The sequence below is a fragment of the Salvia splendens genome, chromosome 13 (assembly GCF_004379255.2).
Source record: "Salvia splendens isolate huo1 chromosome 13, SspV2, whole genome shotgun sequence".
Lineage (NCBI taxonomy): Eukaryota > Viridiplantae > Streptophyta > Magnoliopsida > Lamiales > Lamiaceae > Salvia > Salvia splendens.
Window position 1 is genome coordinate 18,060,306 of NC_056044.1, and position 15,400 is coordinate 18,075,705.

Below are 15,400 nucleotides of genomic sequence, written 5' to 3' on the forward strand. Positions count from 1 at the left end.
CACCTATATAAGTGTGAAGTGAGGCCGCTTCAAATTAACACACTTATGAATCCAAAGTGGTGTCCAAGGCCGCAAAGGACACAAAATGTGAGAACGGATGAGGTTGAGGTGTTTAAGCGTTAACACCATTGTCTCGGTGCACGCCGTGGGGGATTAGTTCAAAGCATCGCGCTACTAAGCCGCTTGTGTATCCGATGGTGTCGACTATGGAGGGTTCAAAGCCAACAACTACCTATCCTTATGCTTATATACCTCGTGAGGGTTGAGCTTGTGTCTGCATGCATATGCATTTGGCTATTTCCACTCATGTGGGGGATTGTTGGAATCTTGAATTTAAGATGTTCAGTCAACGAAGTTTGACCAATAATAAATGTGACGAGACATTTAATTTTTGGAAATTAAATGATATAGCGTCGATCTACGTTCCGCGTAGATGACCGTAGTATATTCACTTTCTCAAATCCGATTGTCGGTGAGTGAGAAATAGTGGATAAAAGTTGGCCATATTGTCGCTTTTGATAAAGCTATGAGTTGAAAGTGTAGGGAGTAATTAACTAGTGTTAATTATCCCACATAGGAGATTAAACACATCTTTAAATGTGTATTTATTAAGTGACTTATCACACTTAGTAATTATCGTGGACTAAGATTGGTTCTTGGGCTTGTCCCTGGATCCTGACTTAATATTTTGGACCACCTCAGTTTTGGGCAGCAGCTGATCAACTTGACATGCTGCGCCTTGATCAGCAGCCTGATCAACTCGGCCTGCTGCGCCTTGAGCGATGGCTTAATCAGTGTCTTGATCAAGTCGCTTCACGAAGTCCACATGTGACGGTTGAACTAGGGTGTGTACAGCGTCTAGATTCAACGTCGACCACTCCAGCTTTCAAACTCGTAACGGTCGGTGGTTACAGGCCAGCCATAATGAGCCATGATGACAGCCATCAAGGCTGAGTTGACCCCTGCGGTGGACTAGGCCTATAAATAGGCTAGCCATTCCATGCATCAATATAGAAAATTAAAAAAGCATATGGCATCATAAGCTCTCTCCCTCTTCTGCATTATTTTTCTGTCGAAAGCACTGCCCTCTCCTCCATCCAGTTCGCCAGAGCTCTGTTGATAGCGGTGCTGCTTCACCAGAGACGTAGCCGTTTTATCTTTGGGGACGACATGCCAAACCGAGAGCACTACCGGGGCGTACCTCGTCTTACGGAAAGAGGTCTCCTCGACTCGGCTAAGTTTTATTTCCAGTTTACAGTTTCGATTTCATTGTAATTTTCAGTTTTAGTTCTTCCTTCTAGGGTTGTATTACGCCCGGTGTTGTATATCTCTTGTAATCCCAGTTTGAAGTAGAATCCCAACACTAAATACATCACATACGTTTAAAAAAGTCCTCATTCTTGGTGTCTCAATTAAAAAATATCCTATAAAAGCAAAAACTAATAGTATAATTTATTTTCGATTTATAGATATTTTCTTTTGTGTTCTAAATTAGAATTATTTTTGTAGTGTGCTGTATGTGTTTCACCATCATGATATCGTGTTTGTGACTCAGTGAAGTCGGTATTATGCCTTCATATTACAAAGTTGTGTAACTACTAGTATTAATCAATTTAATCTTGACTTTTTTCTAAGTTTTTGAGTCGTTCCCACACACTATAACCTTGAGTTTATCTTTAAAAAGAAGATATAAATTTTAATTTCGATTATAATCGATTATTCAGATAATATTAATCGAAACTCAACATAATTAATTATACAGGTTGTGCCTAATATCTAGTTACTCAAACGCAATGCTTAATAACTTAATTAGAGATTTTGATGGATAAGGGAGCGAAAGTGACATTTAATTTATTTTTTAGTTATGCTATATAATTTACCAGATTTAAGTTATGTATCGACATCAATAAAATGTTTTAGACGAAGAATTCACCTCTTTGCTTTGTAATTATGTGGTGTGGTCTAACTTAGCAATTTAGCAATGATAATTATTAATTACAAAGTCTGATAGTCTGACGAACGTGTCAAATTCATGATTTCTAATTTTAAATTTTAGAATACGAATTTATATAGCAATACGAAAAATACATTTAAAATACTTTTGAATTTATAACTAGAATTTTAAAAACAAGCCCAAGTAGGAATACTACGAAGCTTAACAAATGGGCCGGCCCAAAAACCTTACCACCCAACACTATATAACGATGAATATGCGCCATTCCCACAACCCTAATTTGCTGATACAGCCGACTGTTTGAAAGTAGCAGTATCACATCTGCGCTGCTCAATCAAAGATGAAGGTTTCCTTGCATTCATGAATTCGTCGAATATTCTTCTCATTGAAAATTTGTGTGATTTTTTTGTTCGATTCTTTTCTTTTTATCTAATTTACTCCCTCAATGTGTAGTTCAACATTGCCAACCCGACGACTGGATGTCAGAAGAAGCTCGAGATTGACGATGACCTCAAGCTGTACGTATTTATCTTTAATTGAGTTAGTTTTGGATGTTTTTGCAAGTCTATGTGTATGTTTATATTATGTGTTTGTATCGGAATTTTAAAATTGATAGTTGCTGAATTGTGCTTAATTTTGTAACTTTCTGTTGAACACAGTCTAGTATTAGCTCCTTGTTTTTATGCCTTGTTTGGTTAGCTAGGTCTTTCGCTTCTTATCCTTTTTTATAAAATTGGTGATCTAAAAAAATGCTATGGACTTAATTTGAAGTTTTATGTTTAATGTACAAGTGCATTTTACATCAACTCCTGATCCAACAACAAGTGCTAGTGTATGTAATTAATTGTTGGCTTTGGCTTGATGTGATGTATGGGCTTGATAATGTGCCAGTCGTCATGAATTGTCTCAGATTTTAGTCGTGTTTCTGTTAATTACTTTCCCCATGTTTGTAAAATTGAGCTAGTTTAGTGGAGTAGTATGTATAACCTACCATGTGATAGGAACATGGAATGATATGCTTTTCCATCTGTAATTGCAGTCGGGCGTTTTGGGATAAGAGAATCTCCCAGGAAGTCAATGGTGAAGCAATGGGTGATGTATGGCTCGCTTTATTCACTCGTATCCAGTTTGATTTTTTCAAATTGTTCTTAATACATGATCTTATGTTTTAACTCATTGATTGATAATTTCAGGAGTTCAAGGGGTACGTCTTCAAGATTATGGGAGGTTGTGACAAACAAGGTTTTCCCATGAAGCAGGGAGTGTTGACCACTGGCCGTGTCAGGCTTCTGCTGCACAGAGGTATGTCATGGTAGCTGTAATGGCCACTTGCTGTGTTTATGGTCTTCTCATGTACTATATGAGAGCTTACACTATTATTCATCAGGAACTCCTTGTTTCCGCGGTTATGGAAGGAGGAATGGTGAGCGCAGAAGGAAGTCTGTTCGAGGGTGCATTGTTAGCCCTGATCTCTCTGTCTTGAATTTGGTGATTGTCAAAAAGGGTGACAACGAACTTCCAGGACTCACTGATACTGAGAAGCCGAGGATGAGAGGTCCCAAGAGGGCTTCAAAGATCCGCAAGCTGTTTAACCTTAACAAGGAGGATGATGTGAGGAAGTATGTCAACACTTACCGCCGAACTTTCACCACCAAAGCAGGTAACTTGTTTTTCCATGTACTCTGTTAATTGACCAGTGATTTAGAAATCCCACAATTGGATAAATATCTTACATTTTGAATTGTGTCCTTACCAGGCAAGGAAGTGAGCAAAGCTCCCAAGATCCAGAGGCTTGTGACCCCTTTGACATTGCAGAGAAAGAGAGCTAGAATCGCAGACAAGAAGAAGAGGATCATCAAGGCCAAGTCAGAGGCTGCTGAGTACCAGAAGCTTCTTGCTACTCGTTTGAAGGAACAGAGAGACAGAAGAAGCGAGAGTTTGGCCAAGAGGCGTTCTAAAGCCTCTGCTGCAACTAAATCTGCAGCTGCATGATTGACTTTGGTCTGCACATCAATATTGAATCTTTTATGATAAATGTTGTTGGATCCTTTCTTTGCCTCTATTTTTAGTTTTGGAAAGATTTTGAGATTGTACTGTTTTTATATGTGGTACGTTTAAATTACATTTTTGAGCATTGAATTATTGCTTCTGCCATGTATCATTTTAATTATTCCTGAATTTCTGAATTCTATTTCTTGTATGTTCCTAAACTCCACAGTTTTGGTGCTTGCATTTGTTGCAAACTTTCATTTTATAATAAAATTGAAAACTTTTTTATATCACTGTATTCACATATGCAAGCCAAAGTTAGAAGGAGATGGGTTTTGTTCAAGGTCTAATTTTTCTTTAGTTCTTAATTTACCGAATCAACCTGTTTTTGTCTTTGAAAATGATTTTCAATCTTCATGCATTGTAAAAAATTTGTTAAAAAAAGCTGGTTTCATTTTTTTTTCTATCCTAGCGATTTCTTCTTTCGTCTTTGGGATTTACATTTCACGTATATTATGAATATAATTATGTAGGAACTCATATTTTCCTTACTCTTGTTAATTGTTAATATTGGACCCGCCAAAAAGAAGCGAACCCGGCACCGCGCGCAGAAGTTGCCACCTCCGGGAAATTGTGAAGAGTACGCCCCCGGCCGTACGAACTACCAGCCGGATGAAACCCTCATATTGGCGAGGTGTTGGGTGGACATATCGGAGGACCCGATATTCGCGAACAATCAGAGGCAGGTGGCGTACTGGGAGCGCATCGGCGAGCGCTACAATGCGGCGTAGCCGCCGAGCGCGTACAAGCGCCAATGGGAGCAGCTCCGCAAGCACTGGGACCAGGTGAAGAAGCAAATCAACCTGTTCTCATCGGAGTACGAGAAGTGCGCGAGGGAGCAGGGGAGCGGCGGGAGCTTGAGCGACGTGCGCTCCAAAGCGCTGATGTCGTATCAGTCCCTGTACGGCGAGTTCAAGCACGAGGCCATCTGGGCGCTCTTGAGGGACAAGCAGAAGTTCCAAGGCGGGATTCTGCACACCGGGGCGACAAAGAGGACGAAGACCACCGAAGCTGGTGGTTACACGAGCAGCGAAAGCGGAACTCTTCCGGTGGACCTCAACCGGACGTACGATGACATTGAGAGTTCCGGCACACCAATGTCCTCCCTGCGTCCCATAGGCGTCAAGGCTGCGAAGGCCATGGGGAAGGCGGCGGTGACATCATCGATGGCGAAGACGTTGTTGCAGACGCACAAGGCCCTCAAGAAGTGTACGGACCCCGCCGAAGCCGATTATCTCCGGGGGTTGATCGATGAGTTGCGCCGGAAGTTGGGAATTGCGTAGATTAGCCAATTTGAATCGTGTAACTTTTGTTTAATCAATGCAATCTTCGCCGGTTTTTAGTTAATCGTTGTGTTTTTTAATTAGTTTGCATTACATATTTGAAAACATTTAAATTAATTAATAAAACAATAGTAAAACATATGGGCGCGCCATAGGGCGCCCCATTGCAGGTGGAGGTTAGCAGGATAAAACTGATGATGTGGTGCGCCATAGGGTGCCCTTTGCTAATGGCCGTAGGAGTTTTGTCATCAGAAAGTTTAGTCCATTACACCTGTGTTAGGTTATATCTTTCTCTATTCAAGAATGCTGTGTTATCTTTGCAGGAAACATTAAAAAAACATAAGAAACAGAAGGTTGAAAAAATATAAAAAAGGAAATAAAGTAAAAAGTGAGAAAAGATTCAATGTTACATGAAGTATTTCTCTCTACAAATGACAAATCTCTTGAGTTGTCAAATGTAATAGTCACCTGAAAAATCCCTCAAGAGTCCTGCTTTCTGCCACATGTCCTTCTGGTGCATTTAAAGATAGGATCCAGGTCAGCTGGCTAATTGGGTTTAGGCCATCCACAGTACGGCGGACGATAGCGCGCCCGATGCATCGGACGCGCTATCGTCCGCCACTGTTGCTCCGCGGACGACGGACGATGCGTCGTCCGCGCCATCGTTCGCCCACTGAGGGCGACGCGGACGATGGCGCGGACAATGAAACGCGTTTCAGTTTTTTTTTTTTAAATTCAAAAATTTTGTTATATATATATACAAGCAGAAGTTCCAAGGCGGGATTCTGCACACCGGTGCGGCGAAGAGGACGAAGACCACCGACACTGGTGGTTACACGACCAGCGAAATCGGAACTCGTCCGGTGGACCTCCACCAGACGTGAACCTCAATCCGCGTAGGCGACACTTGCCTACGCGGATTTGGCAACGACCTCGATGGCACTGGCGTTGTTGGATACGCACAACGCCCTTATGAAGTGTACGGATCCGGCCAGAGCCGAATTCCTCCAGAGGTTGATCGATGAGTTGAGCTGGAAGTTGGGGCTTTTGTAGGATAGTCAATTTTTTTTATTTCTAACCCGTGTAACTTTTTTTTATAATCAATGAATTTTTTGCCGTTCTTAGTTAATCGTTGTGTTTTTTCTAAGTTTAAATTTATATATTTGAAAACATTTAAATTAATTAACAAAACAATAGTAAAATGCTTAGGGCGCCCCTTAGGGCACGCCTTAGGGCGCCCCACTACAGGTGGAAGGGGAGGAGGATAAAATACTGACGTGACGGTGCATAGGGGCGCCCCACTGTGGATGTTCTTGGCAAATTTGGTTGGTTTTAACTTTTAAGAGCCTGATGTGGTGAGGTGTTGTTATTTGTGAAACTTTCTGTTTTCTCCCTATTTGCTCAAAATCAAAGGCTCTTTCATTTCTCTCCTTAAAGCCATTTATACAGCTATATGTAGAAATTGATTACTTGGAATTTAAGCCAATATGCAGAAAGTGGCATTATATATACGCCTTAGCCAAAATAATGCCATTCTATTGTTTTCAATCTTTTTCCGTTTTTGTGTCATTACCTCAAAAACCAAAAATAGGATTGATTTTAGAGTACTATTAGAGCTAATTACTTATCCCATTCTAGATATTAATGTATCATTGGAGATGGTCTTAGTCCACACCACCATGCTTCACAAAGAAAAACTAATCCACCATTTTGATGGGTTAATATGTTTTAGTGATCCGTGTCATATATCTAGATAATAGGAGGAATTTTTGTTAATGCCCTCCATCCTTATTTTTGTGGAGTACTCTTTTATACTTTTGATTCTTTTAGAATATTTGTTTAAGTTTCACTTGATGAAAACCATTTTCTTTCTAACATTGTGCATTTATATCTTTATTTATTTTTTAATATTTTAGCTGATAATTATGCTTTAGTGACGAGTTCATCTCGCCTGAAATATACATGTTCCCTTCGTCTCTTTGTAGTTGAGTCTTATTAATTTTTAGATTGTCTCACTGCAGTTGAGTAGTTTCTTTTTTTAGTAAAGTAACAATCTCCTCTCTCTTACTTTATTCTCTCTTACTTTATTATCTCTTCATCCCTCTTATTTTATATTTTTCCTACTTTATTCTCTCTTTCCTTAACTCACTTAATACAATTTTCTTAAATTTTATACCTAAAAGAAATGTCTCTACCACAATAAAAGAGGGAGTACTATATTTATAATCAGTCAATCAAATGACCATATAAATATTCGTAAATTTGATTATTATTTTGATGGAGGTTATTTTTCCAACAAAAATTTAACATGTTTTTCTATCTTTTATACTAAATATGGATTCATAATAATGTGAACGTTTAACTTAGCTATTAAACACGTCAACAAGCTATCTAACTAGCACAAACTAAAATATATGCCATGGTTATTATCCTACCTAGACGAAACATAGTTAGTCTATCAAAAGTGTCCTAAGTATTATTTTTGTCGTATTTTAGTTGAGTCGTCGTAATCATTTTTTAATTATAGTATTTGAATTGTTTCTCATTATAATAAAGAATACTCAATCTGTCCCATAAAAATATGGATAATTGATATGACACAGGAATTAAAAAAAATTGAGGAGAATGATAGTTAAAGTAGTGTTAGTGGATAGTTGGATCAACATTATTAGTAGTGTTTAATGATGGTATAAACTATAAATAAGTTAATGTATAGGAGTAATATATTGGGATAATTTTCTAAAAATGAAATGTGTTGAATATTGGACTCCATCTTTGGTGTTGGGTTGTTACTTAATATTTGCTTGGGCTAATATTATGTTAAGCCCGCTGGAATTAAATAAAGCCCAATGCGTTTGTGACCCGTCTCATTTAATCCATTAACCAGACCTCACCGATGGCCGCCACGTGTGCACCTCCACGCGGATCACGGATGTCAGCCGTTGGATGAGAGATGTGTTTGTTTGCTGAGTTATGTACTCCGCACCTTTCTCTCTTCCCTCATTCTAACTGATACTCTCTCTCTCTCTCTCTCTCTTGTGATACGCCCTGCCTTCTCTCTCTACTTTCCCTCTCATCTTTTCCGGCGGTTGTCGCCGCCCATCTTCTTCGATCTTCTGTTTCTACCGATGATTCTCGGTTTTAGAGAGATCCTTCGGTTTAGATCTTGAGTTAGGTCACCTCTTCGGTATCCTACTATGATCTAGGGTTAGATATTACTGCAGTGTTGGATCTGGTTGTGATTGGAGATATTCTTGAGAGTTCTGGTGTTGTGAGGCAGATATTCAAGCGATTTGTGTTGATTTGTGTGTGAGAAGGCCGTGGGGTGCGGTAGTCGGTGAGATCTAGGGTTTCTGATCTCTGATGCTTAATACGTTCAACGATTTCTCCTTTGTAACTTTCGGTAGAGATTTGGGGAGATCCGTGGCCTAGTGCAGTCAATGCTGTGACCTTAACCATATCCTTCGAATCTCTGATTTCTGTGTATTCTATTGTTTAGTGTTAGACTCTACGGAGTCTTGTCTTTATTACTAACGGTTCTACTGAGTGTGCAGGCATAGTAGATGTTTTGGTTAAAACCGAAACCGTAACCGCGGTTACGGTTCCAAACTGAAACAGTGAGAATTTACACTAACTAAAACTGTTGATTTTTGAACCGTGGTTTGGTTCAGGTTCAAAAGTTTTCAAACGGAAACAGTGCCGGAACCGTGAAAAACCACCGAAAAACCGTGAAACCAAGCCGGAACTGCAAAAAAAAAATCGACGGATCGAAACCGTGAAAAACTGCCAGAGAACCGTCGGTTCGAAACCGAAACTGAAACAGGCGGTTTTGGAACCATAACCGTAACCGCGAAACACCCTCTCAGTTCGGTTCCGGGTCAGCAATTTTCAAAACCGGAACCGGCGGTTCCGAACCATAACCGCCGGTTCCGGAACCGTGGGCACCTCTATGCAGGCATACAATCGGATGGAGCATGGTATTTAGTCTGGTGGAAGACTGACTTAGAGCTAGAGTTTCCGTTTGTATCTTTAGTACTCCCCCTGTCTCATAGTAGATGTCACACTTTCCTTTTTAGTTTGTCCCACAAAAGATGTCACATTTCCTCTTTTGGAAAAAGTTTCCTCTCACATCAATTATAAAATTATATTTTCTCTCAGCAGTTTAACACACAAAACAACATCTCCTAAAATCTCGTGCCATCTCCCAAGTATGCCATCTTCTTTGGGACGTAGGGAGTACTTAGAATTCTTGTAATCTCGTTTGGTTCTTTGTATTTGGCTTGTTCCTTTTGAGATTAGCCATCTCAGTAGCGGTGTAATACAAAAGAGGTCCCACTAATTAGTGAATCCCAAGTGATCAGATCCCTACAAAATGCACATATTTTTATGTACGAGAAATAACATATTTGATCTTGCTAATTTATTTAATCTTTACTGAAGTCAATTGACATTCATTCTTTAATCTACATATTTAACTAAACACCTAAATTACAATGAGATAGAAAAAAATGTAAGGACATCCACAATGGGGCGCCCTAAGGCGCGCCACGTCAGCAGTTTTATCCCCCTACCCTCCCACCTGCAATGGGGCGCCCTAAGGCGCGCCCTATATATTTTAATATTGTTTTGTTAATTAATTTAAATGTTTTCAAATATATAATGCAAACTAATTTAAAAACACAACGAGTAACCAAAAACCGGCGAATATTGCATTAATAAATACACAAAAGTTACACGATTCAAGTTGGCTAATCTACGCAATTCCCAACTTCCGGCGCAACTCATCGATCAACCCCCGAAGAATTTCGGCTTCGGCGGGGTCCGTACACTTCTTGAGGGCCTTGTGCGTCTGCAACAACGTCTTCTCCATCGAGGCTGCTGCCAACGACTCATACGCAGCGGCCGTCGCGCTCGGGGCTGGGATCGGGACCGAGATCAGCGATGGCGCGGCGGCGGTCGAGGATGATGTCACCGCCGCCTTCCCTCGGCCTTCGCAGCCTTGACGCCTATGGGACGCAGGGAGGACATCGGTGTGCCGGTACTATCGTCCTCCATGTACGTCCGGTTGAGGTCCACCGGATGAGTTCCGCTTTCGCTACTTGTGTAACCACCAGCTTCTGTGGTCTTCGTCCTCTTTGTCGCCCCGATGTGCAGAATCCCGCCTTGGAACTTCTGTTTGTCCCTCAAGAGCGCCCAGATGGCCTAGTGCTTGAAGTCACCGTACAGGGACTGGTACGACAACAACGCTTTAGCGCGCACGTCGTTCAAGCTCTCGCCGCTCCGCTGCTCCCTCACGCACTTCTCGTACTCCGACGAGAACAGGTTGATTTGTTTCTTCACCTGGTCCCAGTGCTTGCGGAGCTGCTCCCGTTGGAGCTTGTACGCGCTTGGCGGCTTCGCCGCATTGTAGCACTCGGCGATGCGCTCCCAGTACGCCTGCTGCCTCTGGTTGTTCACGAATATCGGGTCCTCCGATATATCCACCCAACACCTCGCCAATACGAGGGTTTCATCCGACTGGTAGTTTGTACGGCCGGGGAGTACTCTTCACATACTACCGAAGGTGGCAACTTCTGCGCGCGCTGCCGGTTCCGCTTCTTTTTCGCGGGGGCGGAAGTGGATGGGGTGGCGGCGGCTGTGGCGGATGGGGTGTCGTCGGCGGCGGCGGCACGTCGGGAAGGGGCGACGGGTCGGTGTGGTGACGGCTTCATGTCAGACGAACTGTACGATTCTGTGCTGTATTCGGTATCGTACTGTGCGTTGGCGTCGAACGGCCGATATTCGTCGGGTTCTGTACCCGGCCAACGAGCCTCCCCAAACATCGGACTGTTGGGACTTGCATCCATTTCGTCAAAATAATAAAAATGTGAGTTTCGAGAGTGAAATCGTGAAAATGAAACGTTACAAATGAAGGTGGGGTAGGGGTATTTATACAAAAATTAAAAAACACGTGGCATCGTCCGCCGATCCCGTAATAGGGCGCCCGATGGCGAGGACGATGGCGCGGATGATAGTCTCAACCGCGGACGATGCATCAGGCGTAGGCGTAGAGCGCGGACGATGGCGGACACCCACAGTGGGGCGGACGATGGCGCCCGCGGACGATGGCACGCATCGGGCGTGCCATCGGGCGTCCCATTGTGGATGCCCTAATATATTATTTTCTTCGTCCTACCTCAAGAGAGACACTCCTTTTTCGGATTGAGAATATTCTTCATTGGATCGTCTCAACTAAGTTGATGCATTTACTTTATTGGTAAAAAAGGAACACTATCTCTCATTTTTTTTCTTTATTTTTTTCTCCCTCCTATTTTATTCTTTATTTACCTGACCACTATAACACTATCTAAAATCTTATGCCAAAAAAATGCACCACGTACTGTGAGACAGAGGGAATATATATATTTAGAGATGTCCAAATATAAAATAAGCCTTCTGCTAAGATATTTTTTTGTGTTCACCCTTGCTTCCATCTCTAATCATACACCAAAACTCATTTTTATGTAGAAAATTTCTTCAACTATACACTAAACTCAAATCCATTTTTGAGTTTTTCTATAGAACACTAAATATGGTGCTACTGCAAAAATTTTGTAAGACATATATACTCTAAAATGGTGTAAAATTTGAATTTGGTGTAATGGTTGGAGTAAACCTAATACTCCCTTCATCCCAACTAAGTTGGGTCACTTCTTTTGGACACGAAGATTAAGAAATTATATTGAATGAGTTATATGATAATAAGACAAAATAGGAGAGAGGTAAAGTAGGTGATGAAGTGAAGCAAGAGTGATTAGATATTTTATTTTTTTGTTAAAAAAAGAAATGACTCAACTTTGTTGAGACGTCCCAAAAGTGAATATAATTCAATTTAGTTGGAACGCTCCACCCCATAAAAGATGACACACTTTGTATTTAGTTTATCCCACTAAAGATGTCATATTTCCAATTTTAGAAAAAAGTTCTCTCTCACAAAAATATAAAAATTATATTTTCTCTCTCCGCTTCACATGCAAAACAAAAACTTTCTAAAACTCCGTGCCGTCTCACAAATATGACATCTTTTATGAGACGAAAGAAGTATGACAAACATAAAAAAATGAATGTGAATTTAGTATAAATGGTTGGAGTCTCGGAGATAGCCTTATACCTCGTGTGGAATATGAATGTGGAGGGCTATAATGAGACGGCTAAGCTTTACCAAATTTGAAATACTATTACCGTAACCTAGGTGTGCACAAGGGTCACGAACCGCCGGGTCAGGGTCATGAACCGGCGGTTCAAGGTTAAGGAAATGCTTGAACCTGAACCGGCCCGCCTAGCTCCCGGCGGTTTACGCGGCGGTTCAAAACCGCCGGTTTTCGGCTTGAACCGCCGGTTCCGGGCCGGTTCGACGGTTCGTCGACTTTTTTTTTTTTTGCATTTTTCAACTATTCAATTTTTAATCAAATTACATTACACTTTCAAAGTTGTTTATGTATGAAATGTGAGTAAATAAAATTGAAAAAAAATATGACTAAAGTTGCAATTTTATTGAAATTGCATGTTTACAAGTTACAACAATTACAAATCGAAAACATATGCCGGTCTTGAAGTCTTAAACAAAATTTAAAATCAAATGAGACTACTAGTCAACAACTAATTACAAATGACAAGAACGACGTTGAAGTTCTTAAACGTATAAGTGTATTATATATATACTCTTAACCGGCGAAGAAGATCTTTCTACATAACTAAATTAAGGACACCTTTAGCAATTCAACTTTAAATGTTGAGTTTCGTCTAACAATCAACAATTATAGTAGAATTGTCAAAAGTTTCCCTCATTTAGCCGTATAGAGAAATATACTTCATCGACTAGAGTATATACAAATACAATTATGTAATTGTATTTGCATAGTTTTAAAGTAGGAATTAATGGGAAAAAAAAAGAAATAAAAGAAAAAAGACTTGAGCTCAACTTAAATTTAAAATTTAAGTTGAGGTGCCTACGTATCTCAATTGCTCATTTGCATTAGGGAATCAAAGTCCACGTAGTTCTCTTACCTTACTTACCTATTTGGCTTGGCCGGCGGCGGTTGACGGTTGGCCTAAGCTTCATCCCCGGTGAATTCATCTTGTGATCCCTCTTGACGATCATCCCAATCATTTTCTTGTTCTCGGACGTCAGCTTTGGCCCAATCATCAAGTAACATCACGACTTCCATATTTTTCGTCGAGAGCTTACTTCTTGATTCATCCAACACGCGCGAGCCAACACTAAAAGCGGACTCGACGGCTACGGTGGAAGCCGGAACAGAAAAAATCTCCTTGGCCATTGAAGCAAGGATGAGAAAATCTTTCTCGTGGGTTCCCCACCAATCGAGGACGTCAATTTGGGCGGGAGGAGTAGGACCTTCATCACCAAAGGAAAAGAGTGAATCAAAATATAAATCTAATTCACTGACCATACCTGAGGACCTTCCGCCGGTGCTGTAGTTGTATAGGTCGGCTAGTTGGGATTGCGCGTCGGGGTCATCATAATCGGCTTGAAATGCAAAGCCATAGTTATGTTGTGGAGGAGGGGGTCTTCTGACTTGGTGAGTGGTGTTATACTTGGTTTCATATTCGGTGTAGAGAGAGCGCAAGTTAAACTCGAGGTTTTGTTGCACAACTGACCGGTCCGGGAGGTTTATTTGAAAGGTTTCTGAGAGGTCGACTCCAAATTCGTCACTGGTATCGGATTGGATTGCTTGAAGGGGACCAAGATCAATTGAACTCAAATTGTTATAATAAAAATCTAAAATTCTAGAGGTACCTGCTAATTTCTATTTTGGATCCAATACCTTTGCAATCAAAAACACGTTAGGAATCTCACTGAAATACTTGAGCCATTTTTCAATCATATAATACAAAACGCACATTAACTCGGGAGAAGAGGAAGCATTTTTCATTGCAGTTTTAAAACCAAGGGATATGTACATGCAATGCTCCAAAACACGAACATCAGTGCAATAATAAACACCCGACAATTCAACAGTAGCATTTTTAAAATATTTGAACAATTTAAATAAAGCCAAACTGTTATCCCAACAACTATGCGAAAGATATAAATCACGGTAGGGATTAGTTCTATAAAAATCACATAAAGCATCTTTATGTGTCAAAGTAGAATTCAGACAATCATATGTCGAATTCCATCTATGAGACACATCCATAGTAAAATTCGTGTACCTGACATTCTTTTGATGGCAATATTTCTTCCATGCTTTGCCAATAGGTGGCTTTTGATGGATTAATCTAACTGCATTTCTAATAGGAGAAACATGCTTTTGTCATAATTCAAGCGCATCCTGTACACATAAATTTAAAATATGGAAAATGCATCTTTGATGAAAATACTTACCTCCAATTACCGGTGTACAAGCCGCAATCAAATCGGCGATACTTGCGGTGTTGGCAGTTGCATTATCAAAACCAATAGAAAATATCTTGTTGCATAACTGAAACTCATTCAACACTTGTATAATCAAAGAAGCAATTTCGGGTGCATTGTGTGGAGGTTCAAATGCTCTAAAACCAATTAAACGCTTGTTTGAAGTCCAACTATTGTCCACAAAGTGAACCTTAATACCCATGTAAGAATGACGGTTAAAACAATCCGTCCAAACATCTGAGCAAATGTTCACCCTGTGGCCCAAGTTAACTAAATAACGTGATAATTCTACCTTTTTCTCCAAGCATTGCCGAACGGTAGATCGTTGCACGGTCATTCTACCTATTCTTTTGATTGCTACATTCAAACCACTTTGCATGGTAACCTCAAAACTTTTGTCATCAAAAACATTAAAGGGCAAATGCTTCATAGCCGCCAATCTAGTCATTGTATCATCAAAATTCTTATTCTCATATTTAAATAGAGGCGTACCTGACGAACCCTAGCCGGCGGGTTGGAAGTTTAGTTGGCTTTGGGTAGAGGTAGTGCCGCATTCTACCGGATGCTTTGTCACCAAATGGTGACGGAGGGTGCCATATCCACCACTGGCGGACCATTTGTACACTTTATCGCAATAGTTGCAGTAAACATGAAACTCTGAAGTCTCTTCTTGAGAGTTCGGATCGTGAGGATTTGGAA

The 15,400-nt window shown here is 40.7% G+C and overlaps 1 protein-coding gene across 1 annotated transcript; it reads left to right on the plus strand.

Annotated features, from left to right (window-relative positions):
- Positions 1 to 2,231: 2,231 nt before the first annotated feature.
- Positions 2,232 to 4,108, plus strand: LOC121762089 (40S ribosomal protein S6-like). Its single transcript, XM_042157861.1, has 6 exons — positions 2,232 to 2,300; positions 2,408 to 2,472; positions 2,994 to 3,051; positions 3,148 to 3,256; positions 3,342 to 3,614; positions 3,711 to 4,108. Exons 1-6 carry the CDS (start codon positions 2,295 to 2,297, stop codon positions 3,944 to 3,946), a joined length of 747 nt encoding a protein of 248 aa, XP_042013795.1. The 5' UTR covers positions 2,232 to 2,294; the 3' UTR covers positions 3,947 to 4,108.
- Positions 4,109 to 15,400: the final 11,292 nt, after the last annotated feature.